Source organism: Pleurodeles waltl, chromosome 1_2, assembly GCF_031143425.1.
Source record: "Pleurodeles waltl isolate 20211129_DDA chromosome 1_2, aPleWal1.hap1.20221129, whole genome shotgun sequence".
In the NCBI taxonomy this organism is placed as follows: domain Eukaryota; kingdom Metazoa; phylum Chordata; class Amphibia; order Caudata; family Salamandridae; genus Pleurodeles; species Pleurodeles waltl.
This window is the reverse complement of record NC_090437.1, coordinates 395908850-395933664: the sequence shown is the minus strand read 5'-3', so window position 1 is coordinate 395933664 and position 24815 is coordinate 395908850. Positions and strand designations below refer to the sequence as shown.

Below are 24815 nucleotides of genomic sequence, written 5' to 3'. Positions count from 1 at the left end.
CCACAGCAATGGCCTCCCTCTCAATGGCACTCAAACGCTGCTCCCTGGGGAGTAACCGCCTGCTAATGAAAGCAACAGACTGGTCAAGGCCATCATCATTTGTTTGGGACAAAACTGCCCCTATCTCATGTTCAGAGGCATCAGTCTGCACAATGAACTGCTTGGAGTAATCTGAAGCTTTTAGAACTGGTGCCGTGCACATAGCTTGTTTCAGGGTGTCAAAGACCTGTTGGCGTTCTACAGTCCAGTTTACCTTCTTGGGCATTTTCTTGGAGGTAAGTTCTGTGAGGGGTGTCACTATTGATCCATATCCCTTCACAAACCTCCTGTAGTACCAAGTCAAGCCAAGGAATGCCCTTACTTGAGTCTGTGTTTTTGGAGCTGCCCAGTCCAGAAGTCTTGATCTTGGACTGGAGTGGCTGAACTTGGCCTCCACCTACAAGGTGTCCCAAGTAAACCACAGTTCCCTGCCCTATCTGACATTTGGATGCCTTAATAGAGAGGCCTGCTGCTTGCAGGGCCTTCAAAACCTTCTTCAGGTGGACCAGGTGATCCTGCCAGCTGGAGCTAAAGACAGCAATATCGTCAAGATAAGCTGCACTAAAGGACTCCAAGCCAGCAAGGACTTGATTCACCAACCTTTGGAAGGTGGCAGGGGCATTCTTTAAACCAAAGGGTATAACAATGAACTGATAGTGCCCATCAGGTGTGGAGAATGCTGTCTTTTCTTTTGCCTCTGGTGGCATTTTGATTTGCCAGTACCCTGCTGTCAAGTCAAAGGTACTTAAGTATCTGGCAGCACCTAGTTTGTCAATCAATTCATCTGCCCTTGGAATGGGATAGGCATCTGTCTTGGTGACAGAAGTCCTCTGTAGTCCACACAAAACCTCATCTCTCTCTTTCCATCTTTGGTGTGAGGTTTGGGGACTAAGACCACTGGGCTAGCCCAGGGGCTGTCAGAGTGCTCAATGGCTGCCAATTCCAGCATCTTGTGGATTTCCACCTTGATGCTTTCCTTAACTTGGTCAGACTTTCTGAAAATGTTGTTTTTTAAAAGGCATGCTGTCTCCTGTGTCCACATCATGGGTACACAGGTGTGTCTGACCAGGGGTTAGGGAATAGAGCTCAACAAACTGTTGTAGGACCTTCCTACAGTCAGATTGCTGTTGGCCAGAGAGGGTGTCTGAATAGATCACTCCATCTACTGAGCCATCTTTGGGGTCTGTGGAGAGGAGATCAGGGAGAGGTTCACTCTCGGCTTCCTGGTCCTCATCTGTTACCATCAACAGATTCACATCTGCCCTGTCATGAAATAGTTTGAGGCGGTTCACATGGATCACCCTTTTGGGGGTCCTGCTAGTGCCTAGGTCTACCAGGTAGGTGACCTGACTCTCTTTCTAGCACTGGGTAAGGGCCACTTCATCTGTCCTGAAGTGCCCTGGGAGCCACAGACTCCAGAACCCAGACTTTCTGCCCTTGCTGAAACTCAACCATAGCAGCCTTTTGGTCATACCACATCTTCTGGAGTTGTTGGCTGGCCTCAAGGTTTTTACTTGCCTTTTCCATGTACTCTGCCATCCTTGAACGTAGGCCTAGTACATAGTCCACTATATCTTGTTTAGGCTCATGAAGAGGTCTCTCCCAGCCTTCTTTTACAAGAGCTAGTGGTCCCCTGACAGGATGGCCAAACAAAAGTTCAAAGGGGGAAAACCATACTCCCTTCTGAGGCACCTCTCTGTAGGCGAAAAGCAGACATGGCAAGAGGACCTCCCATCTCCTTTTGAGTTTTTCAGGAAGCACCATGATCATGCCTTTCAATGTCTTGTTAAATCTTTCTACAAGACCATTGGTTTGTGGATGGTATGGTGTGGTGAATTTGTAAGTCACCCCACACTCATTCCACATATGCTTCAGGTATGCTGACATGAAGTTGGTACCCCTGTCAGACACCACCTCCTTAGGAAATCCCACTCTGGTAAAAATACCAATGAGTGCTTTTGCTACTGCAGTGGCAGTAGTGGACATAAGGGGAATTGCTTCAGGGTATCTAGTAGCGTGATCCACTACTACTAGTATGTATTGGTTCCCTGAGGCTGTGGGAGGTTCAAGTGGACCCACTATGTCCACACCCACTCTTTCAAAGAGGAGCCCCACCACTGGAAGTGGAATGAGGGGGGCTTTGGGTGTCCAGCTGTCTTACCACTGGCTTGGCAGGTGGCACAGGAGACACAAAACTCCTTTACCTTCTGGAACATGTTGGGCCAATAGAAATGGTTAACTAACCTTTCCCAAGTCTTGATTTGTCCCAAATGCCCAGCAAGTGGAAGATCATGAGCTAAGGTCAGAATGAACTTCCTAAACTCCTGAGTCACTACCACTCTCCTAGTGGCACCAGGTTTGGGATCTCTTGCCTCAGTGTAGAGGAGTCCATCTTCCCAATAGACTCTGTGTTCCAGTGACTTTTCCTTTGGACTCTTCAGCAGCTTGCTGCCTAAGGCCTTCAAGAGAGGGACAGGTTTCTTGCCCCTTACACAACTGTTCCCTTGTGGGTCCCCCTGGGTCTAGGAGCTCAACCTGATAAGGTTCTAACTCCATGGGCTCAGTTCCCTCAGAGGGCAGAACTTCTTCCTGGGAAGAGAGGTTCTCTTTCTCTGGTTCTGTTGAAGCTGGTTACCCAGTCTTCTTTTCTTTTCTCTTGGAGGGTTGGGCCCTTTTCCAGGCTCCAACACCACTTTTTCACCCTGAGCCTTGCACTGTACCCTTGTCTTGACACACACCAGTTCAGGGATACCCAGCATGGCTGCATGGGTTTTGAGTTCTACCTCAGCCCATGCTGAGGACTCCAGGTCATTTCCAAACAAACAGTCTACAGGGATATTTGAGGAGACCACCACCTGTTTCAGGCCACTGACCCCTCCCCACTCTAAAGTTACCATAGCCATGGGATGTACTTTAGTCTGATTGTCAGCGTTGGTGACTGGATAAGTTTGTCCAGCCAGGTATTGACCAGGGGAAACCAGTTTCTCTGTCACCATGGTGACACTGGCACCTGTATCCCTCAGGCATTCTACACTTGTCCCATTAATTAAGAGTTGCTGCCTGTATTTTTGCATATTAGGGGGCCAGGCAGCCAGTGTGGCTAAGTCCACTCCACCCTCAGAGACTAATGTAGCTTCAGTGTGAACCCTGATTTGCTCTGGGCACACTGTTGATCCCACCTGGAGACTAGCTATTCCAGTGCTAACTGGAGTAGAGTTTGAAGTGGAACCTTTCTTGGGGCAGGCCTTGTCTCCAGTTTGGTGTCCCTGCTAATTACAGCTACGACACCAGGCCTTCTTGGGATCAAAGTTTTTCCCCTGTACCCAAAATTGGATTGTGAAGAGGCTTTGGACCCTCCCTCCTGAGCAGGTTTTTGGGGCCCTGTAGAAGACTCTTTACTTTTTCCCTTGGATGTCTCAACACTCTTCCCCTGGGGAGTCTTTGTGACCCCTTTCTTTTGGTCACCCCCTGTGGAAGTCTTGGTCATTCTAGTCTTGACCCAGTGGTCCGTCTTCTTTCCCAATTCTTGGGGAGAAATTGGTCCTAGGTCTACCAGATGCTGATGCAGTTTATCATTGAAACAATTACTTAACAGGTGTTCTTTCACAAATAAATTGTACAGCCCATCATAATCATTTACACCACTGCCATGAATCCAACCATCCAGTGTTTTAACTGAGTAGTCAACAAAATCAACCCAGGTCTGGCTCAAGGATTTTTGAGCCCCCCTGAACCTAATCCTGTACTCCTCATTTGAGAATCCAAAGCCCTCAATCAGGGTAGCCTTCATGAGGTCATAGGATTCTGCATCTTTTCCTGAGAGTGTGAGGAGTCTATCCCTACACTTTCCAGTGAACATTTCCCAAAGGAGAGCACCCCAGTGAGATCTGTTTACTTTTCTGGTTGCACAAGCCCTCTCAAAAGCTGTGAACCATTTGGCGATGTCATCACCATCTTCATATTTAGTTACAATCCCTTTAGGGATTTTCAACATGTCAGGAGAATCTCTGACCCTATTTATGTTGCTGCCACCAGTGATGGGACCTAGGCCCATCTCTTGTGTTTCCCTTTCTATGGCTAGGATCTGTCTTTCCAAAGCCAATCTTTTGACCATCCTGGCTAAAAGGAGGTCATCTTCATTGAGGCTGCCCTCAATGCTTCCAGAGTTGCTGGACTCTCCTGTGAGGGAAGCAGCATCTCTGACTATCACTTGTGGAGACAGGGTTTGAGTGACCCTGGGCGCCCTATCTAGGACTGGAGGTGGGAAATCCTCCACATCACTAGCTTCCCTCTCTGGGAAGGTATCATCAGAAGGGTTGTTTTTAGCAAACTCTGCCAAAAGCTCCTGGAGCTGTACTTTGGTAGGGTTTGAACCAGTCTTTATCTTTTTTATTTTGCAGAGAGACCTTAACTCTGACATCCTTAGATGCAGGTAAGGGGTGAGGTTGAGTTCCATCACTATCTCTTCTGCAGTAGACATTATGTTTTTTAAAAGTTGGAATACTTTTTAAGAATCTAAAACTATCTCTAGAACTTAATTCAAACTTTTACAAAACTTTTAAACTCTAAAAGAAATGCTAACAGGGACTAACACAAGGCCCTAGCAGGACTTTTAAACATTTAGAAAAATAGCTCAAATTTCAAAAATCAGTTTCTAATGACAATTTTTGGAATTTAGTTGTGTGATCAGGTATTGGCTGAGTAGTCCAGCAAATGCAAAGTCTTGTACCCCACCGCTGATCCACCAATGTAGGAAGTTGGCTCTGTATGTACTATTTCAAAGTAAGAAATAGCATGCACAGAGTCTAAGGGTTCCCCTTAGAGGTAAGATAGTGGCAAAAAGAGAATTCTAATGCTCTATTTTGTGGTAGTGTGGTCGAGCAGTAGGCTTATCAGAGGGTAGTGTTAAGCATTTGTTGTACACACACAGGCAATAAATGAGGAACACGCACTCAAAGACAATTCCAGGCCAATAGGTTTTTGTATTGAAAAATATATTTTCTTAGTTTATTTTTAAAAACCACAGGTTCAAGATTTACAAGTAATACTTCAAATGAAAGGTATTTCACTTAGGTACTTTAGGAACTTTGAATCAGCAAAATAGCATGTACAGTTTTCACAAAAATGGCAATAAGCTCTTTTAAAACTAGACAGTGCAATTTTCAACAGTTCCTGGGGGAGGTAAGTGTTTGTTAGTTTTGCAGGTAAGTAAACCACCTACAGGGTTCAAAGTTGGGTCCAAGGTAGCCCACCGTTGGGGGTTCAGGGCAACCCCAAAGTTACCACACCAGCAGCTCAGGGCCGGTCAGGTGCAGAGGTCAAAGTGGTGCCCAGAACACATAGGCTTCAATGGAGAAGGGGGTGCCCCGGTTCCAGTCTGCCAGCAGGTAGGTACCCGCATCTTCGGAGGGCAGACCAGGGGGGTTTTGTAGGGCACCCGGGGGGACACAAGTCAGCACAAAAAGTACACCCTCAGCGGCACGGGGCGGCTGGGTGCAGAGTGCAAAAAGGCGTCGGGTTTGCAATGGAGTTCAGTGGGAGACCCAGGGGTCTCTTCAGCGAAGCAGGCAGGCAAGGGGGGGGGCTCCTCGGGGTAGCCTCCACCTGGGCAAGGGAGAGGGCCACCTGGGGGTCGCTTCTGCACTGGAGGTCAGATCCTTCAGGTCCTGGGGGCTGCGGGTGCAGTGTCTTTACCAGGCGTCGGGTTCTTAGAAACAGGCAGTCGCGGTCAGGGGGAGCCTCTGGATTCCCTCTGCAGGCGTCGCTGGGGGGGCTCAGGGTGGTCAACTCTGGCTACTCACAGCGTCGCAGTCGCCAGGGAGTCCTCCCTGTAGTGTTGTTTCTCCGCAGGTAGCGCCGGGGGCGTCGGGTGCAGAGTGCAAAGTCTCACGCTTCCGGCGGGAAACGTGTGGTCTTTAAAAGTTGCTTCTTTGTTGCAAAGATGTTTCCTCTTTGGAGCAGAGCCGCTGTCCTCGGGAGTTCTTGGTCCTTTTAGATGCAGGGTAGTCCTCTGAGGCTTCAGAGGTCGCTGGACCCTGTGGAACGCATCGCTGTTGCAGTTTTTCTTGAAGTGGGGAGACAGGCCGGTAGAGCTGGGGCCAAAGCAGTTGGTGTCTCTGTCTTCTCTGCAGGGCTTTCAGGTCAGCAGTCCTTCTTCGTCTTAGGTTGCAGGAATCTATCTTGCTAGGTTCTGAGAGCCCCTAAATACTCAATTTAGGGGTGTTTAGGTCTGGGGGGTTAGTAGCCAATGGCTACTAGCCCTGAGGGTGGCTACACCCTCTTTGTGCCTCCTCCCTGAGGGGAGGGGGGCACATCCCTAATCCAATTGGGGGAATCCTCCATCTGCAAGATGGAGGATTTCTACAAGTCAGTCACCTCAGCTCAGGACACCTTAGGGGCTGTCCTGACTGGCCAGTGACTCCTCCTTGTTTTTCTCATTATCTCCTCCGGCCTTGCCGCCAAAAGTGGGGCCGTGGCCGGAGGGGGCGGGCATCTCCACTAGCTGGAGTGCCCTGGGGTGCTGTAACAAAGGGGGTGAGCCTTTGAGGCTTACCGCCAGGTGTTACAGTTCCTGCAGGGGGAGGTGAGAAGCACCTCCACCAGGTACAGGCTTTGTTACTAGCCACAGAGTGACAAAGGCACTCTCCCCATGTGACCAGCAACATGCCTGGTGTGTGGCAGGCTGGCAAAACTAGTCAGCCCACACTGGAAGTCTGGTATGTTCTCAGGGGGCATCTCTAAGATGCCCTCTGGGGTGTATTTCACAATAAAATGTACACTGGCATCGGTGTGCATTTATTGTGCTGAGAAGTTTGATACTAAACTTCCCAATTTTCAGTGTAGCCATTATGGTGCTGTGGAGTTTGTGTATGACAGACTCCCAGACCATATACTCTTATGGCTACCCTGCACTTACAATGTCTAAGGTTTTGCTTAGACACTGTAGGGGCATAGTGCTCATGCACCTATGCCCTCACCTATGGTATAGTGCGCCCTGCCTGAGGGCTGTAAGGCCTGCTACAGGGGTGACTTATCTATGCCATAGGCAGTGTGAGGTTGGCATGGCACCCTGAGGGGAGTGCCATGTTGACTTAGTCGTTTTCTCCCCACCAGCACACACAAGCTGGCAAGCAGTGTGTCTGTGCTGAGTGAGGGGTCTCCAGGGTGGCATAAGGCATGCTGCAGCCCTTAGAGACCTTCCCTGGCATCAGGGCCCTTGGTACCAGGGGTACCAGTTACTAGGGACTTACCTGGATGCCAGGGTGTGCCAATTGTGGAAACAAAGGTACAGGTTAGGGAAAGAACACTGGTGCTGGGGCCTGGTTAGCAGGCCTCAGCACACTTTCAAATCATAACTTGGCATCAGCAAAGGCAAAAAGTCAGGGGGTAACCATGCCAGGGAGGCATTTCCTTATAGTGGCACAACATATGCTGCAGCCCTTGGGGACCTTCCCTGGTACCACTCGTACGTTTTACAAGGGACTTATCTGTGTGCCAGGGGTGTGCCAATTGTGGAAACAATGGTACATTTTAGGTGAATGAACACTGGTGCTGGGGCCTGGTTAGCAGGGTCCCAGCACACTTCTCAGTCGAGTCAGCATCAGTATCAGGCAAAAAGTGGGGGGTAACTACTACAGTGAGCCATTTCCTTACACTCACCCTGGCTCAGGATCTGTATGCCTTGGACCCAGGAGACGGGATGGTAGCGTTGGACTTGCAGGACGGTTATTTCCACATCCCCATCCTGGCTACCCACAGACATTACCTACGATTCGTGGTAGGTCATGAGCACTTTCAGTTTACCATGCTCCCCTTTGGCCTTACAAGCGCCCTTCGGGTGTTCACGAAAGTGATGGAGGTGGTTGCAGCTCATCTGCACAGGTTAGGGGTCTCAGACTTCCCCTACCTCTACGACTGGCTGTTGAAGGTGGATTTGCCCCTGAAAGTCGTCTCCCACCTTCAGACTACGGCGAACCTCCTGCACACGCTGGGGTTCACTATAAACATGCTGAAGTCGCACCTGACTCACTCTGTCTGGACACAGTGTAGTTTCAGGGTTATCCTCCTGAAAAACGAGTCTAAGATATTCAGGCTATGATTCCGATCTTTCGGCCTCAGTCTTGGGTTTCGGTCAGACTGACTCTGAGGCTGCTGAGCCTCATGGCCTCCTGCACCCTGCTAGTGACACATGCCAGATGGCATATGCGGGCCCTGCAGTGGGACCTGAAGTTCCAGTGGGCGCAGCATCAGGGGAATCTCTTCAACCTGAGTCCACGGCAGATCCCTCTCCCTTCCCCAACCAGATCTATCTATAGTGACAGATGCGTCACTTCTGGCTTGGGTGTGGCCCCATGGGAGAGGTAGAGATCCAGAGGACTCTGGTCTCCGGCGGAGTCTGGGCTCAATATCAATCTGCTGGAGCTCTGGGCGATCAGGGTTGTGTTGAAAGCATTCCTTCCCTCTCTCACAGGGAAAGTGGTGCAGGTGTTCACGGACAATACTACCGCCATGTGGTACTCCAACAAACAGGACAGAGTAGGGTCCTGGAACCTTTGTCAGGAGGCCCTACGGCTCTGGACATGGCTGGAACATCAGGGCATTACCCTGATGGTTCAACATCTGGCGGGTTCCCTCAATGCCAGAGCGGACGAACTCAGCCATCAATGCACAGCCGATCACGAATGACGTCTCCATCCGGACGTGGCACAAGGTATTTTTCAGCGGTGGGGAGAGGCTTGGTTAGATATGTTCACCTCCGCAGAGAACGAGCAATGTCACCTGTTTTGCACGTTGGAGTTTCCAAGACGGCACTCGCTCTGAGACGCTTTTCGTCTCGAGTGGAACTCCGGCCTCCTTTCTGCCTTTCTGCCAATACCTCTTCTGCCCAGAGTTCTCAAGAAAATCAGGAACGACCGGGCCCAAGTCATCTTGATGGCTCCGGACTGGGCACGGAGAGTATGGTATCCAGAGCTATTGAGCATGTCCATTGATCCTCCACTCAGACTGCCTCTTTGGGCGGATCTTCTGTCGCAGCAACAGGGGACAGTTCTTCATCCAAACCTGTCTAACCTCTGCCTTCATGTGTGGAGATTGAACAGCACCAGTTGACGGCTTTTGCCCTTCCACCCGAAGTCTGCAATGTTTTCTTGGCAGCCAGGCGTCCATCAACCAAAACTGTATATGCCTGTCGTTGGAATAAATTTGTGGCATGGTGTACCAACAAATCTGTTGATACCCTTTCTACCCCTCTATCCGAGGTTCTTCTGTTCATTGTTTCTTTGGCCCAGCAGGGCTCTGCTGTGGGCATCCTTAAAGGGTATTTATCTGCCATTTCAGCCTTTCTTAGACTACCTGATCAGCCCTCACTCTTCAAATCTCCGATTGTGAGTAGATTCCTAAAAGGGCTCACCCATTTATTTCCTCCCACTCCATTTATCATGCCTCAGTGGGACCTTGATCTTGTACTTACTTACTTGGTGTGTACCTCCTTTGAGCCAATGCATAATTGTCCCTTGCGGCTCCTCACCTTCAAAACTGTCTTTCTGGTCACTACCACCTCTGCTCGCTGGGCGAGTGAGCTTCAGGCCCTTTCGTCAAAACCTCCATATTTGTCTGTGCACCCTGACAAAGTCATGTTGCGCACTAGGGCTTCCTTTCTTCCTAAGGTGGTTACACCCTTTCATGTAGGCCAGTCCATCGCTCTGCCTACTTTCTACGCACCCCCACATCCTTCCCATGAGGAGGAGAGACTCCACCGTCTGGACCCAAAAAGAGCGTTCTATCTCAATCGTACTAAAGATTTCCGGGTGGGCGATCAACTCTTCGTTGGGTATGTGGGTGCAAAAAAGTGAAGGCGGTGAAAAAGTGTACCATCTCTCGATGGGTGCTTCTTTGCATCAGAATGTGCTACGCTTTGGCCAAAAAGCAACCTCCCGAAGGCTTGCATGCTCATTCCACCAGAGCCACTGCTGCTTCCTCTGCATTAGCATGCAGAGTTCCTGTCGTGGATATCTGCCAGGCAGATACGTGGGCAGCCCTGCACACGTTTGCTAAGTACTACTTCCTGGACAGTCAAGTCCGTGGGGATGGCTATTTTGGTTGTTCGGTCCTGCAGGACTTCCTAGTATGATCTTGGTTCGCAGCCCACCACCAAGGATGGCATTGCTTGGGTATCTATTCTATGTTAAGGAATCTGAAACTAGAAGTCTATCAGATGTACAAGTTACTTACCTTCGGTAACATAATATCTGGTAGAGACATATTCTAGTTGCAGATTCCTTACCGGCCACCCATCCTCCCCACTTGCAAACTGATTTCTAGGGACAGGGATTCCCCCTTTCAGGTCCTTAGCTCTGGTGCACCAATCTCAGTGTTCTTAGCAGCTCTGCGCTTTGGCGTGGAAAGTCATTAAAAGAAACTGACGTCACTGCGCGAGGGAGGCATCTATATACTACTCCTGACATCATCGCGGCGACCACGACCCCCGCGGAGTCAACCGATGCCACCTGCTGACACGCAAGGGTATTGCTCAAAGAAAAATCTCCAGATCCAGTCTGACACCTGGGGGAAATTCTAAGGTAAGGAATCTGCAACTAGAATGTCTCTACCAGATATTTTGTTACTGAAGGTAAATAACTTGTACTTCAAGCACAAGGTTGTTCTTTATGTGAAACATTCCTTCCATCTGAAGGTGACTGAAGTTTCACATGGCTTAGGTGATCTTGTTGCCATCTGTTTTCCTCCTCCCTCTAAAGAAAATTGTCACTCAGGTACACCCCAGTAGAGTCCTCTGACATGAAACATAAAATTTGTGGAACACAGTCGACTTAAGTCCGGCTTCATAGACACTTGATATAAGACATTAAGACGTCTTGAGCAGCTCCTATGCCAGATTGAGTGTCATGCCCAAGGAATTGAATAAATAGTCCCAGTGAGGCCTATGACAAAGATTGTGTCTGAAATGGTAAAAAAGAGAAGGTGCAATACTGCTTTAGTTTTGGGATTGTTTTTACTGGTTCATGCACTTTTCATTACTTCAGTGTCGGAATCAAAATAAGTTGGATATAATTCATATGTATGTTGCTTATTTCCAAATCACCAATGTGTGCATGCAAATGGCAGTTAACGATGTCTGTGGTCCAAGTGGGATCTTTCATGCTCCAGAACTGTGGTTCCCAAACTTTTGACTTCTGTGGACCACCACTTTATCATTACTCGAACCTGGGGACCCCCTCTGAATCATAATTAAAATCCAGGTACGCCCAATGAGTCATTACTGAAAGCTGGGGACCTAATCTGTTAATATTAGTTCATTTTCTAAGCAGTCGCAGACCCCCTGCTGAGGCTTTGTGGACCACCAGGGGTCCCTGGACCATAGGTTGGGAACCACTGCTCTAGAAGATTAGCATTGGGTTATGTGGATGTTTGTCAACTGAAACCGTTAAACGTTGTACTGTTATCATGGCTCCTAGCAATTGTGCTCTTTGCTCTGGTACAATAAGTAAACATCTGAAATGTAATTGTGTTAGTTCATCCTATATGTGAGAGCAATGATGGATACATCTGATTGCATTCACAGGTGGAATGGAATTAGCCGTCTATTCTGTGACATTCTTGTTGATGCAGATGAGGATACTGAAACAGAGAACAACATTGCTGAATTTTATTAACTTAGTAAACGTAACTCATGTTTCTAATTACAGCTTACTCTTCTGTAAAGCCAAGTGTGCAGGCTGTAGGATCCGTTCTAATTATTTGGATTTTCTATAAAGTTATCTATTAACTGAGTGTCATATAATTGTGCTACTGTCAGAATCATTTAGAACAATGATAAACATTCAATTTGCATTCCAAATTTAATTTGATATTTTTTCCCCCTTTTACAGTGCTTACAACATCTTGATGTGTCTGTCTTAGGGGAGCTGGTTCCGAGATTGTGTGAACTTGCCAAAAGTGGACTGGGTATTGGAACGAAGGTAGGACCTGCTTACATTATTTTAATTTCTACTGTTACTAATTCATAGCTAATGTAAAATCTTTTCAATTTATTTGACGCCAAATAAATGAATAGCTGAATACTTTTACGTTTATGAATCATGTTGAAACTACTTCTGTTGCCCTTTCAACTACATTGAGTTCCTGCAGTTTGCAAGTTTGAGCTGTTTTCGTCTGTCATGAGGCATCCATATATTAGAATTTGTCATAAATATGATAATAAAAATGTTGAGCCAGAAGACTTCGTCTGAGTAGTCTAATCAAATTTTTTGTGAACATTTTAATTGAATTTGCACATGTAAAGGTACATACATCTTTTTGCACATTGAACAACATCAACAATACTGGATTTCAAGATGTGGCCGGGTCTTTGGGTATCCTCTATACGATTAAGCTCGGTGGGAAGTACACCTTGTGGGACTTTGGAGAGAGGGTTCCCATTGTTAGGTTGGCTTGTCTATAATGCGTGCAAGAGGGAGAAGAGGTCCTTGCCATTCTCCTCCTGTGGTGTGAAAGGTGTATCTAATGGGCACTGCAAAGGGTTTGACATTGAGATTTGGCAATTCAGTTTTGCGGGGAGGGATGAGCTCCTGGTTCAAACACTGTAAAGCGGGCTAACATCTTGTCCCACATAGGGATTATGGGCCATCTGCTGAGGCCCCCAGCCTCCTCTCTGTGCAGTGTTGTTGACGTCTGCCTATCGTATCACTGCTGCTCTCCATGCTGCGCCACTAGGAGGGGTGGCATTCTTCCACTTCAGTGTGTTCGCACATTTTGCTAATCTAAGGGCTCGCTTAATAAAACGGGAAGCGGTTTTGTTTTTTCTTTGTCCTGCTCAATGGGGGTGTAGAGATTCCAGTTTCTTCTATTCCCCTCTAACCATCGGGTGAGCCATTGCAGCTGGGTGCTAGAAAAATAGTTTAGAAGTCTGGGCACCTAAACCTCCTGCATCCCTAGGGAGCTGTAATTTCTTTAGGGCTACCTTCCTCTGTCAGTTATGACATATAAGATCTAACAATTTATCCAGGTCTCAGAACATCATTTGATGGGGGTTTACCAGAATATTAGCAAAATGGAGTAGGGGTTGGGGGAAGCATCACCATTTTAGCCTCAACTATGCGGCCCTTAATGTACAATGGCAGGGTCTTCCCGAAGGAGGCTTAGACTCTTTGTTAAGATTTTCATCCAACAGATCTGGTTTGAAAGATTTTAATACCGAAATATCAATAAGTCCTGTCCTCTCATCGCAGTGGGCACTCTCATATATCCATTTGAGTTTGTGGTGTGGAAAGGAGCAGTGGAAAAATATAGGATTTGACCCATCTGACCCTTAACCCCGAAAGAATCCCAAAGTGTATTAGGAGGCGGCACTGCACTTGAAAGGTGTATGGGTATGTCATTAATTTAGAAGAGGGTATCATACGCGTAAATTAAAATTGAGTGCATCACGTCAGGCAGTGGGATTCCCCAGTCCCTCCCAAAAAGACAAACCTGGGCGACCAGACATTCCACTGCCTAAAGCAAAAAGTATTGGAGATCTGGTACCCCGACCTACTCGTATTTGGTGGGAGAATAAGTTCTGTCTGCACACCCGTAAGCAAATAGATAGTCCCACCCATGAGAATCAAATGCTTTTTCAGGTCCTAATATTAGGCAGCGGCTCAGGCCATTGTGGCCCCACAACTAGAAACGGGGTGCCAGATAGGATATGCACGTTTTATAAAATTCCTCCAAGAGACTACCAGTTTCTGGTATTTTTCCAGTAGTCAGATCAATGATAACTGAATCAACCTCCTCCACTGAGATGGAGCGTCCAGCTCTGTCCGTTCCAGTGCTGTTGTAATGGGTAGTGGTGTCCAGTTAAGAACTTATTGAACTTGTGTCTCCTTGACCCCTGAGAGAGGGGGGTACAGCATCATAGAGAAGGACACGAAGGTCTCATGTATTTTGATCTGTGAGTGGCAGAGGGTATCATTTAGTCCTTGAATACAAGTCAAGGTGGTGCTGTCTAGAATAATTTCTGATTAACCAAGCCAGGAGACGGCCAGATCGGTCTCCCTCAGAGTGGGATCTGGCAACATAGGATATGTACCCCAGGCAGCAGGGTCTTTCCATCAGCACAGCCGTGTGCTTTTACAACTGAGCTAGACAAGGGCGTTGTGCCAGGTTGTCAACCACCAGATGCTCCTCCTTGATGTGGTCACACTCCATTTGTGTAAGCCTAACCTGTAGACTCTGCCGTTGACCAAGAACTGTACGGATGCATGAGCCCCTTGTAACTATCTTTGAAGGCGCCTCATTCTATTACAAGAGTCAGTCAAGCCCTAATGTGGTCAAAGTATTCCATTATCTGGGTATCCAAATTTGTCATCAAGAGTTGATGGCTGTAGCTTCACGTTGCAATTGGGAAAGGGGTCCTTCCCCATCAAAGTCCTAAAAACAAGAAACTGTGAACTGATATATCCCTGCTTAGGTAGTTTGGCAGGAAGATAGACTGTCAGATCTTCTCCAAGCATACTATTCTGCCTAATCTAACATTTAAATCCTGTACCGAGGAGTATTGGGAATAAAGTTTGCAATTCAGATGCAGATGTCTCCAGGCATCTTGGAGGGCTCAGTGGCCTAGCCAGGTGTTCTCACTTCTGCCACTGCTTCCCCAGGTACTTAAAGTCACAGGTACCAGGTTCATCTTATTCTGATAGCCCAGGATTGGGCTCGGGGGTATGGCACTCCTGCCTGTTGTCTGAGCATTCACCTCCTTCTCATCCTTACTTTTTGGGAGGACCTTCTGTCCCAACAACAGTACTACTCCCTAACCTCAGTAACCTGCACCTCTCTCTTTACATAAAAATTGAGTGGAGTCAGCTGAGTGAATTTTGCCTGCATGAGGAGGTTATAGGTGTGACCTTGGCATCTCACTACCTGCCCACAAAGTCATATCAAAGTCATATCAGTTGTGGCCGATTGGCTAAGTTTGTGGCCTTGTGCAATGATCATTGGGATCAAGGCTAAACTCTTTGAGGTACTTCTGTTTGTGCTGTCTCTAGTCCTGCTAGGCCTCTCCATGGGCACCGTTAGAGGTTATTTGTTGGACCTTTTTATGCTTACCTAAAAGGGTCAAACCAATGACCAAATACACTATTTTGCTTTGAGTAATCCTCTTCATCAAGATCTGCTATGTGGTCATATTTGCGTACTTTTGCTGAGCACTAATGCCCCACACAGTGATGTATACTTTGCCTGATCTGTGTTGCATTTTTTTTGTTGTTACCCTGCATTCCTCAATCCCACCTCCTAGGGAGGTACTTCTTTAGAACTTACTTATAAGGTGAGGAATCTCTGAGGAAACATTTCCATCAGAAGAAATTGTTACCTTTAGGAGCAGTGTTTCTGGTGTATACATAATCTTATTGTATACTCTTCACCACCTTTTGTCCTCTGCGACGAGTTAGTGGTGCAATTAATACGTTCCCATGGTATGAATCGACTTGTGTGTTGTATCTGTTACTGTGCTGGCTTTCTTGGTTCTTCTCTGTGTATCTCAATGGGACATAACAAAAGTATCATAAGCTGGTGTCCGTGCTCAGTATTCTCTGGTGGCGTCACATCCAGTGGTGAACTTAATGACTGGAGCCCCGTGGCACCACATTTGTCAATAGAGTATCATTGCTGGAGAAAGATTTTCCAGACTAGTCTGAAGCCTGTAACGAATAATCACAAGGTGAGGAATGTGTGGGAAAATTATGTTTCCATCAGCTATATAGTTACCGTAGGTAAGTAACTGCTTCTTTGAGTTTCAGCCCACCAAAAAACAGCAGTAGGTTTTTTCTGCACTGTTATTGACAATGTCACTTGTTAAATGTTTCACTTCTATTATGAACACTTTTTTCTTTTTCCCCCATGGTCTGCATATGCTCCTTCTTCCGGGTGCAGTTCCAGTCTTTAGTGCACATTTATGTTTACCGTTACCTCTGCACTGCAGTGATTTCCTCATATACAACTATTTATGTAACAGCTACAAGTCTTTTTCTCAGTGTAGTTTCCTTTGGGATGCAGTCTTTGGCTTATGCACATGCGTAACTTTGGTGCTGTACCTGTTGAAATTTTCTCTGCAGCACTTTTGAGAACATAACTGCCAGGTGCCCTATGTCTTTACCATCAGTGACTTCTCAAGATATATTCTGGGTCATAGCAAGAATGACTCATCACTAAGTATGCAGAGCACAGTTGACTTAAAAACTAGAACTAGCTGAAGGCATTACATGCAACATGGGGCACTTAGTTGCAGAGTTTAACTGGTGAGAGATGTTTTTATCATGGGGCTTTTTAGTGGGTCATCCACAAGAAGAGTACGGAGACCACTTTGGACATATATTTGCTTAAATGATTAAACAATTGTTCTACATTGTACTAAGTTCACTGATAACCATAAACATACAATATTCCACAAGCATGTGTGGCCCATGGAACACTTCTTTCCGATAGAATAGTAGAGACATTGTCATTGGAAGTAAGCATTTTAAAGGAAGCCATTCATATGTCACCTCCATGGAGTTACTCAGGATTTTTTGCTCATTGTAATGACCAATTTAACAAATAGCAAAAAAAGGCTTCATTGTAGCACCTAGCTGAAAATGTTAGCTTCCCATGTTAAAAATGCATTTGCAACCTTGCTTTTCAGTAGAGTAAAATGAAGAGAAAGAATGTCTGCCAAGTTAAAGTGCCTATGGTCAAAAAGAGGACACTGCTCCTTCAGGAGCTCAGCAGCTTCCCTCTTCCAACATGCACTGTGTTGGCAGCTTTCCTTGCAGCCGGAGTTATTTTTTCTAGCTTGTGCTGACTAGATCCTAGAACGTTTCTGGGAGGGGGTTTTCTCCCAAAGTCTTGAGGTTTTTATGTTTTTTAACCATTTATTTCTGTCTGTGTCATTGACCTGTCCAAAGAAGGCATGAACGAGCTGAAATTGGATCATAAATTCAAAGCTGTTCCGAACCGGGGACCCCAAACTGCGTTAGGCCCAGGGCCCCCAAAATCCTTAAGATGTCCCTGACAGAGGAGTAGCTGCAGGAAGGCCCCTATCGATCACATTGCATGCAAAGCATCCTTGGATTATCTTCCTCATCCGGTTTCCCTTGCATTAGGATCACTTCCATAGGAGTTAACAAGAAGATATAGAAGTGCCTGGAACTGACTGAAGACTGTGTCGTTCTTGGAAGTAATTGTTTCTGTGGACCTTTCTGGACCCTTTGACTGGCTCCCTACTGGAGTTAGTCATTCAAAGTAACTCTCAAGTGACTGCAAATGAACTAGCGCAACTTTTTGCTCAAAAAGTTTCTACGTGAATTTGCCAATGTTTGTTCGCGGTTGAGTGAAATACTTTGATGTACTACACCCCATACATTCTATATTTCCGGAACCCTCAAGCAGATCTTTTTCCATGTGGTGTCAAAAAATTGATAAAATACAGTTTATTTTTATATATTGGTGTTGTATTTCTTGAGTGTTTCATGGCTTTCTTCTTCAATCGTTTCGCTTTACCTTTATTCCATTGGGTAAGCCTTGCTGCTCAGAGCCACAGCTATCCAGGGTTGAACTAAGGGTTTACCATATGAAACCTACTGGCCCTAAGGGGGTTGGTGAGTGCATTACACGGTGAGGTCACAGAGCCACACCATATAATAAACCCCATTTCCTTACAGTCAGCTACTTGCCCAAGAAGGAAGGTATGATCTCACCTTCAAAAGCAAGCAATCAAACCTGGTTCTCAAGAAAGGCCCAGAAGCAGAATTTCATCCCATTTTTGATTTGAGGCAGGCCAACAAGAACATCAAAAGGCATAAGTACAGGATGTTGGACTCATACCAAATGTATCCTCAATTCATGAAAGGAGATTAGATGGGTTCTGTAGACTTGTAAGACACACATTTTCATATTTCAACAGCACAAAAACTTCAGATATTCCTAATATTCACTGTAGAAAAACTCCTTATTAGTTCAGAGTGCTCGATTTTTGACTAAAGTGTGTGTCTAGAACATTCTCAAAGTGCATTGTGGTTGTGGTCGCACAGATAGAGACAAATGATTTATATATTCCCATCTGTAACTGACTGGTTATTAAAAGCTCTTTCACAAGAGCAGTCTCAACAGCGTTTCAGCACCACCATATTCCTTTTTTTACAGTCTAGGTCTCCATGTCGACTATGCAAAGTCAACTTCAGCTCTGGTTCAGATTCTAGACTAAGTAGGTGCTATGCTGAACACAAAAATAGCAGTGTCTCCTTCAGCAGGACAGAGGATCCACCATTTTGAAGATGAGACAGACTCTCTCTCCCACTAGTCCATCACACATTCTGTCCATGTTGAAATCAATGGCATTGTGCATTTATCTACTACCAAACACATGTCTTTTCAGGAGCCCACTCCAACAATGAATGGTAGACCAGTGGATTCAAGACCAGAACAGCTGTTAAGACAAACCAATGCCAAGGTCAGGGTATCAATCAGATGGTGGTTCAAAATAAGAATCTTCTGAAAGGAATTCATTTTCTCCAGAGCCTACCTTCGCTGACCATAGTGATGGATTTGTGTTTATTAAGTTGGGGGAGCCGTCTTCCAAGATCTCACAATACAGGATTTGTGGTCAAAGAACCAATAATTATACCATTTAAATATGCTGGAACTCAAAGCTGAACATCTCAGTTTGAAGGCTTTTCATCCATTGCTCAAACCCAAGAGGTTGTTAGTTCAAACAGACAACACAACCGCAAGGGCATTTTGGAACAAAGAGTGTGGGACCAAATTGAGGACTCTGTCTAGGGGCCTAAGCAGTCTGGCACTGATTCACAGCAAATAATCTATCTGTTCTTGCTGTACATCTCCCAGGGCTTCAGATCTGCAGAAGTGGACCTGTTAGCAGATTTTATATTGAAAATCCTGAATGAGAATTAAACAACAAGGTGCTCAGATATTTCCAGAGATTGGGGTGTCCTTCAAGAGACCTTTTCACAGCAAGGCAAAATGCTAAAGCTTCATATCAAGAGTGTGGGAACTGGAGCAATGGACAATGTGTTTATGAAGAATTGATCCACCAAATCTCTGCATACTTTTCCACCATCCCCACTTATTCCAACCGTGCTGGTGAGGCTGAAGCATTTCATTGCAAAACTGATTTTTATCAGCCCAAATTTGGCCAAGACTGTTGAAAATCCTCATCTAGCAATAGTTCCACGCAATAAATTGTTTTTCAGACTGAAAGTGTTTTTAAGGATGGGGGCACTAGAGAGCCCACAGCAAGATTGCTCCACTCTAGTGTAGCTCCGGCCGAGTGATACTATTAATAATTTGTCCTGCCATCTGGCCCATATATCTCCTGAAAAAGGAGCCACAAGTGTAAAAGAAGGTCTAAACTTCTGAGGACCCAAAAATCTGCCACAGGGTTAGCAGAGTCGGTGTGTGTAAGGTGCTGTGTACGAACCCACCGTAATCAAGAACGCGGACGCGTGAACAATTGAGGTGCCTGCCCGACTGCTGACAACGTACGGCCCCAACAGTGACACAGAGAGGGATGTTGCTGAAGTGATGCCTGTCGGAAAGGGTCTGAAATGTGAAATGCTGCTGTGTGCTGGGACTGGTGCCAGCTGTGACCCAAAGACCCTTTGGAGGCATGTTGGCATAGCTGCCCAAGAGCAACGTTGCTGGGAGCAGAGCAGTGGGCAGCCGCTGCTCCAGCATGCACAATTAACCTGTGTTTGTGTAGATAGGAGATCCATGGCTGGGCAAGGGGTGACGAACGGACACCTGCGGCCTGTGGTAGAAGCACTGACGCTGGAGCCCAGGGGTCAGGAGGCCTCCCAAAAGGTACGCGGACTGATGGCAGCGCGGCCGGTCAACAGCCTACAGTATCCCCCGGACCCATTTATTTGAGAGACTAAGCATACAGGGCATGTCAGGGCATATGGAGCGAGCACGGACTCTTGCCTGTTTGCAAAGCCACCAGCGGATGCTACAGTCTAGAGGGAGTGAGGTAGCCCCAAGGCATCGACATCCATTCCTCAATTTGAGCTCTGCAAAGACTAGATTCTGCTGCAGAATATGTGGACACTACCATAAGCACACCAGGGCGGCGACAGCCCTGCCCCTACAACCAAGTCACTCAAGTTCTGACATGCACAAGGCTTTAAGCGTGGCCATCGCTGCAATATTTGCTTGGACCAGCAATTAGAAGGGTAACTGGGATAACCTGGAGGTGCATGGATCCTGGGCGTTATGCAGGCGGACGAGGGCCGGTGGCACTATGGTGCCATCTGGCCCATTAGCCCCCGGGATGTGAAGAAAATGGGAGGCTAGCCATGCCATCGCTCTGCAAGCCCTGTTGCCCAGTGGGGAAAACAGACCAGACCCAGCCGAGGCGGACCACCAAGATGTGGGCAAGGATCAAGATACTGAGCGCCGTGCCAGGGTGCTTCAGCACTGGAGACCACACTGCTTGCCATGCAGCAGAGTTTGCAGGTCATAGATGGTAAAATCAGCTTCTCTACGCATGGATCATCAGACTACTAAATTGGGTAAGCTGACAACACATATAACAATGGTGGAGCAACGCATAACCGTGATGGAAGATGATAGGTGCTGCTGTTCATACAGGCTAGGAATGAAGACCTAGAGGTATGCTCCCCCTGCATTAATCTATGCATCAAAGATGTTCCAGAATCAATGAACACCGGTAAAATGGAACTCTACATAAAAAAGGTGCTGACGTTTTTGGCTCCAACAACCTTTTGCCCTTGCTGGTGGTGAAGAGAGCGCACAGATCACTTGTGCCGAGATCGCCCCCCCTGAGATCCCTCTGCGACCAATAATAGCCAACCTATTGAACTGTCGGGGTGCCCTGCTCTGACTGGTACGAGAAAAGGACATCAGTTGTCAAGGTAACTGTGTGGCGGTCAGTAAAGAAATTTTACATGTCGAAAAGAAGCTACAGAAGTGGAGATACCTTGTGCGAGGCTCTACCTGGCCCGACTGTGCATGGAACACTGTGGAAGCACAAAAGTCTTCACAACACCTAAAGTTGCCATGGAGTTCCTTAAAAAACTCACCCCAAGACATAAAGAACAGTCAGACGCTGAGGTAGACCATGAGAGCACCTGAGCTGTGTGGACATGGACACGGATTGTGCTAAATGCATGTGATCTCTTTTGCACCAGAAGATACTGAATATCCAAAGGAGGACTAGGCACGGGCCATGGAATATGGGCTGGAGAACCTGGAGAAGTGAAAGGCTATGGAGACGGGAAACCATGCCACCCACTTGACCTGGTGAAATGCTTGATGGCGCCCTTTTACTGGCAGAACTTTGGCTTGGCCCCCGTACCAGAGTCCTACAACTTAGTCTAACACTATCTAATTCAACGCCCCTAGCACAGTAGACATCTTATGGTTGGTCATTAAGGAGTCTCACCCACCTTTGTCCACCTGAAGGGTTACTGGGACTCGAGGGTACCCCTTATATGACTTTCCAAGGTGTTATGCTAACAGATGCTAGAGATTCTTTTTTTGTTCACAGTTGGTACCTTTTGTTCCCAGATTATGGGGATGCCTTTGGCATGAATAGGATGCTGAAGGGGAAGGAGTTGATACTTCTGATTTTTGTTGTAAAAAATGTACTGTTGACTGTCACAGTTCACTGCCTCATGACACTCATGACTTTGGAAAATGTGGATGCTTAACCCCCGTAAAACAGGTTAGGTCCTTGCCTACTTAGACTGCAGCCCATTCAAATTGCTTTACTCCAAGTGACACACCTAACATTTTGTTACAGAGAATGCTATAGGGGCCCCACTGGTCGGAAGTTCGCCTTGTCTCGCCTCCTCCTATTCCTGGGGAGTGCGAATACTAATTAAAAAAGGTGTCCCCTTCGTCATAACTCACACTGAGACAGATAAACAGGGCAGGTACGCTATAATACAGGGTAACCTATGTGGCAACTTGATAACCTTAGTAAACACATACGGGGCAAAAACAAATGAGCCTGACTTCTATACCCATTTATGGAACAGATTGAATGTCTTACAACCGTTCTGCCATTCTGTGGGGCAGTGATCTTAATACGCGTCTCAGTCTGTTACGAGATCGGTTGTCAAGAGCGAATTGACATGGCAGACAATCTGCTAGGGTGCTACGAGAGGGCATGGAGGAATACAATTTAGTGGCACGATGGAGATCGAGAAACCCCAAAAGTCGAGAGGGCTCCTTTGCCTCCTCAATGCACAGCCCTTTTGGATTACTGGCTGATGACCCAGGAGGTGAATGCCTGGGCAGTGGAGGTACAGCACCTAGCACAAACATTACCAGAGCATGCTCCTGTCAAACTTGGGGTATTGATTCCCATCAATTTTACTACACAATTTACATGGAAATTTCAGGCAACAGCGCTAAAAGACCAGGGGTTACGGCAGAGAGTGTGATGAGCCATTATATAATATTTCGGAAAAAACTTGAGGTCTGTGGTGAGGTGGAAAATACCCTCTTGGAGTCCTTCAAAGTCACAGTCAGGGGGATTTGCATAAGCCCACATGCTTCTGGCCTGCGGGACATATGTACACGAAATATTCCCAACCACGACTCCGGAACAACAAAGTCGTGAACAATGAAAGCGGCACAACGCTTTTGTTAACCACAACTTTGTTGTTTCGTGCCTTAACAACGCACATGCGTGGATAAGGTACAGAAGTATGGAGTCGGCTTTGTCGGAGGACGCGATCAGGTAAGTGGGGCTGGGCCCGTTTTAGGGGAGGGCCAGGGGATTTTTAGATTTTGGGGGTGGGGTAGTTAGTTTAGGTTTTGGGGGGTGGGGGTTGCAGTAGTTGTGGGAGGGTTGGTATATTTTTAGTTTTTAGGGGCAGGGGTGGGGGTGATCAGGGTAGTTTAGGTTTTAGGGGGGTGGGGGTTGCAGTAGTTTTAGGGGCGGGTGGGGGGGTTGGAGTATTTTTATTTTTTGGGGTCGGGTGGTTTTAGGTGCAGGGGTGGGGGGGGTTGCGGTATTTTTTTTTATTTTGGGGGGGGGTGGAGGGTCACAGTAGTTTTAAGGGCGGGGTAGTTTAAGTTTTAGGGGTCCGGTAGGGGTTGGGTTTTTATTTTTGGGGGTGGTCGGTTTTAGGGCTCAGGGTGGGTGGGGGTATCGGGGTGGTTTCTAAGGTTGGGGGGGTCGGGGTACTTCTGTTTTTAGGGTGGGGAGGTGGCATGCCTTTACTAGGCATGCCTTTACAATGAAAAGTCATTGTAAAGGCATGTGTGGTAAAGGCATGCGTGGAAACAACGCAGTCAGTGTTCCGACCGCGTTGTTCAGGCATGCGTGGTTGCCGCATACGTGGTTCCATCATATAACCTATGTACACAACTGATAAAAGGCAACTTGGGGACGCTTGAACTTTGAGACAGCACCCCCACTTTAGCACGTATGCTGCCATTAGAGAGAAAATTACAACCTACAATGATACAGCAAAGTAGGAACTACGCCACCTCTCTAGGTGCCACGTGGTGAGAGCATACAGGAAAGTGGGGAGGGGGGCACCCCAGCTGTAGCCTGGCCAATAGATAAAGATCCACATGGGCTCACAGCCGCATTGTTAAAATCACTGATCTGGGAGGGGGTGGGGTGGACAAGTATGACACCAGCAATTTCATCTCCATTCTCATTCTATTGCACGTGCCTCTACACCAACCATGGCTCGGCTCCGGACATTGGGAGTGGGATCGATGAATACCTAGAAGCGGTAGTCCTATCATGGCTCTCTCACACAATTGACATGATACTATGCATCCGCACTCCCACATTACACCTAGCACCGATACCCCAGGAATACACTTGATCTGAATGGTACTTCAGTCTCCGTATGAAATGGGTGAAGTCGGTCATGTTCCCTTTGACCCTGAGCACGCATCCCCACTCACTGCACATTTTTCTCTGGATTGGAGTGCAGAGCCTGTTCAATATTTGGGGATATGGATCCACAGAGACCTAGACCTTCGTAAGAACTATGGGAGAACCGTGTCGAAACTAGAGGAACAAGTGAGGAGATGATCTAGAATGCCACAATTGCTAGCAGAGTGGTGATTATACAAAGTATAGTGCTCTCCATATTTGTTTATCTTTTTCCCCACAGTGCTGCCACAATGCTTCTTCAGAACAGTTCCATCACACATGATGATAATGCTAGTGTGGGTGGGCAGTCAGGCCAGTATCAAGTGGGAAACAATAACACTCACGTATGCACAAGAGGACTTCGAGGCAATTGACTTACACTTATATTGCTTGTGTGCCCAGACACAATTCACCCACTATCTGCATATTCCTCTGCATACATGTTGCGTTTGGCGGTTGAAAGTGGTGATGCACACCCCACCCAACACTATACTACACACACGTGCACAGAAGTACCCAAAGACAAAATTAAAACTCTTCATTGCACTCTAAGTGCCTGGTAGACACTGAGTTAGTTAGTTAGTTAGTTAGTTAGCTAGTTAGTTATTTATAGAGCGCATGACTACCCGGAGGCCCCACAGTGCTAATGCAGGAACAAATTAAACAGACAAAACTGACAGACTATAGAGGAAAAAGAAAAGTCTTCAACAATTTGCGAAAAGCAAATTCAGAGTTTTCTAAGCGAAGTTCAACTGGAAGAGCATTCCATAAATGAGCTGCCCTAAAGGCAAAAGAGCTGCCTCCCCATTTCCCTTTCTTAACACGAGGAGTGTTAATCAGGGATGCAGAAGAGGATCCGCGT

General features: G+C 46.9%; 1 protein-coding gene across 2 annotated transcripts in view; it reads left to right on the top strand.

Moving 5' to 3' along the window:
• The window catches only part of ECPAS (Ecm29 proteasome adaptor and scaffold), a 790558-nt gene that overhangs the window by 582018 nt on the left and 183725 nt on the right, over nucleotides 1-24815 (top strand). For both annotated transcript variants that reach the window (XM_069240017.1, XM_069240008.1), the window contains exon 37: nucleotides 11925-12014. In XM_069240017.1, the coding sequence (XP_069096118.1) occupies nucleotides 11925-12014 (90 nt within the window). The remainder of the gene's footprint in view (nucleotides 1-11924; nucleotides 12015-24815) is intronic.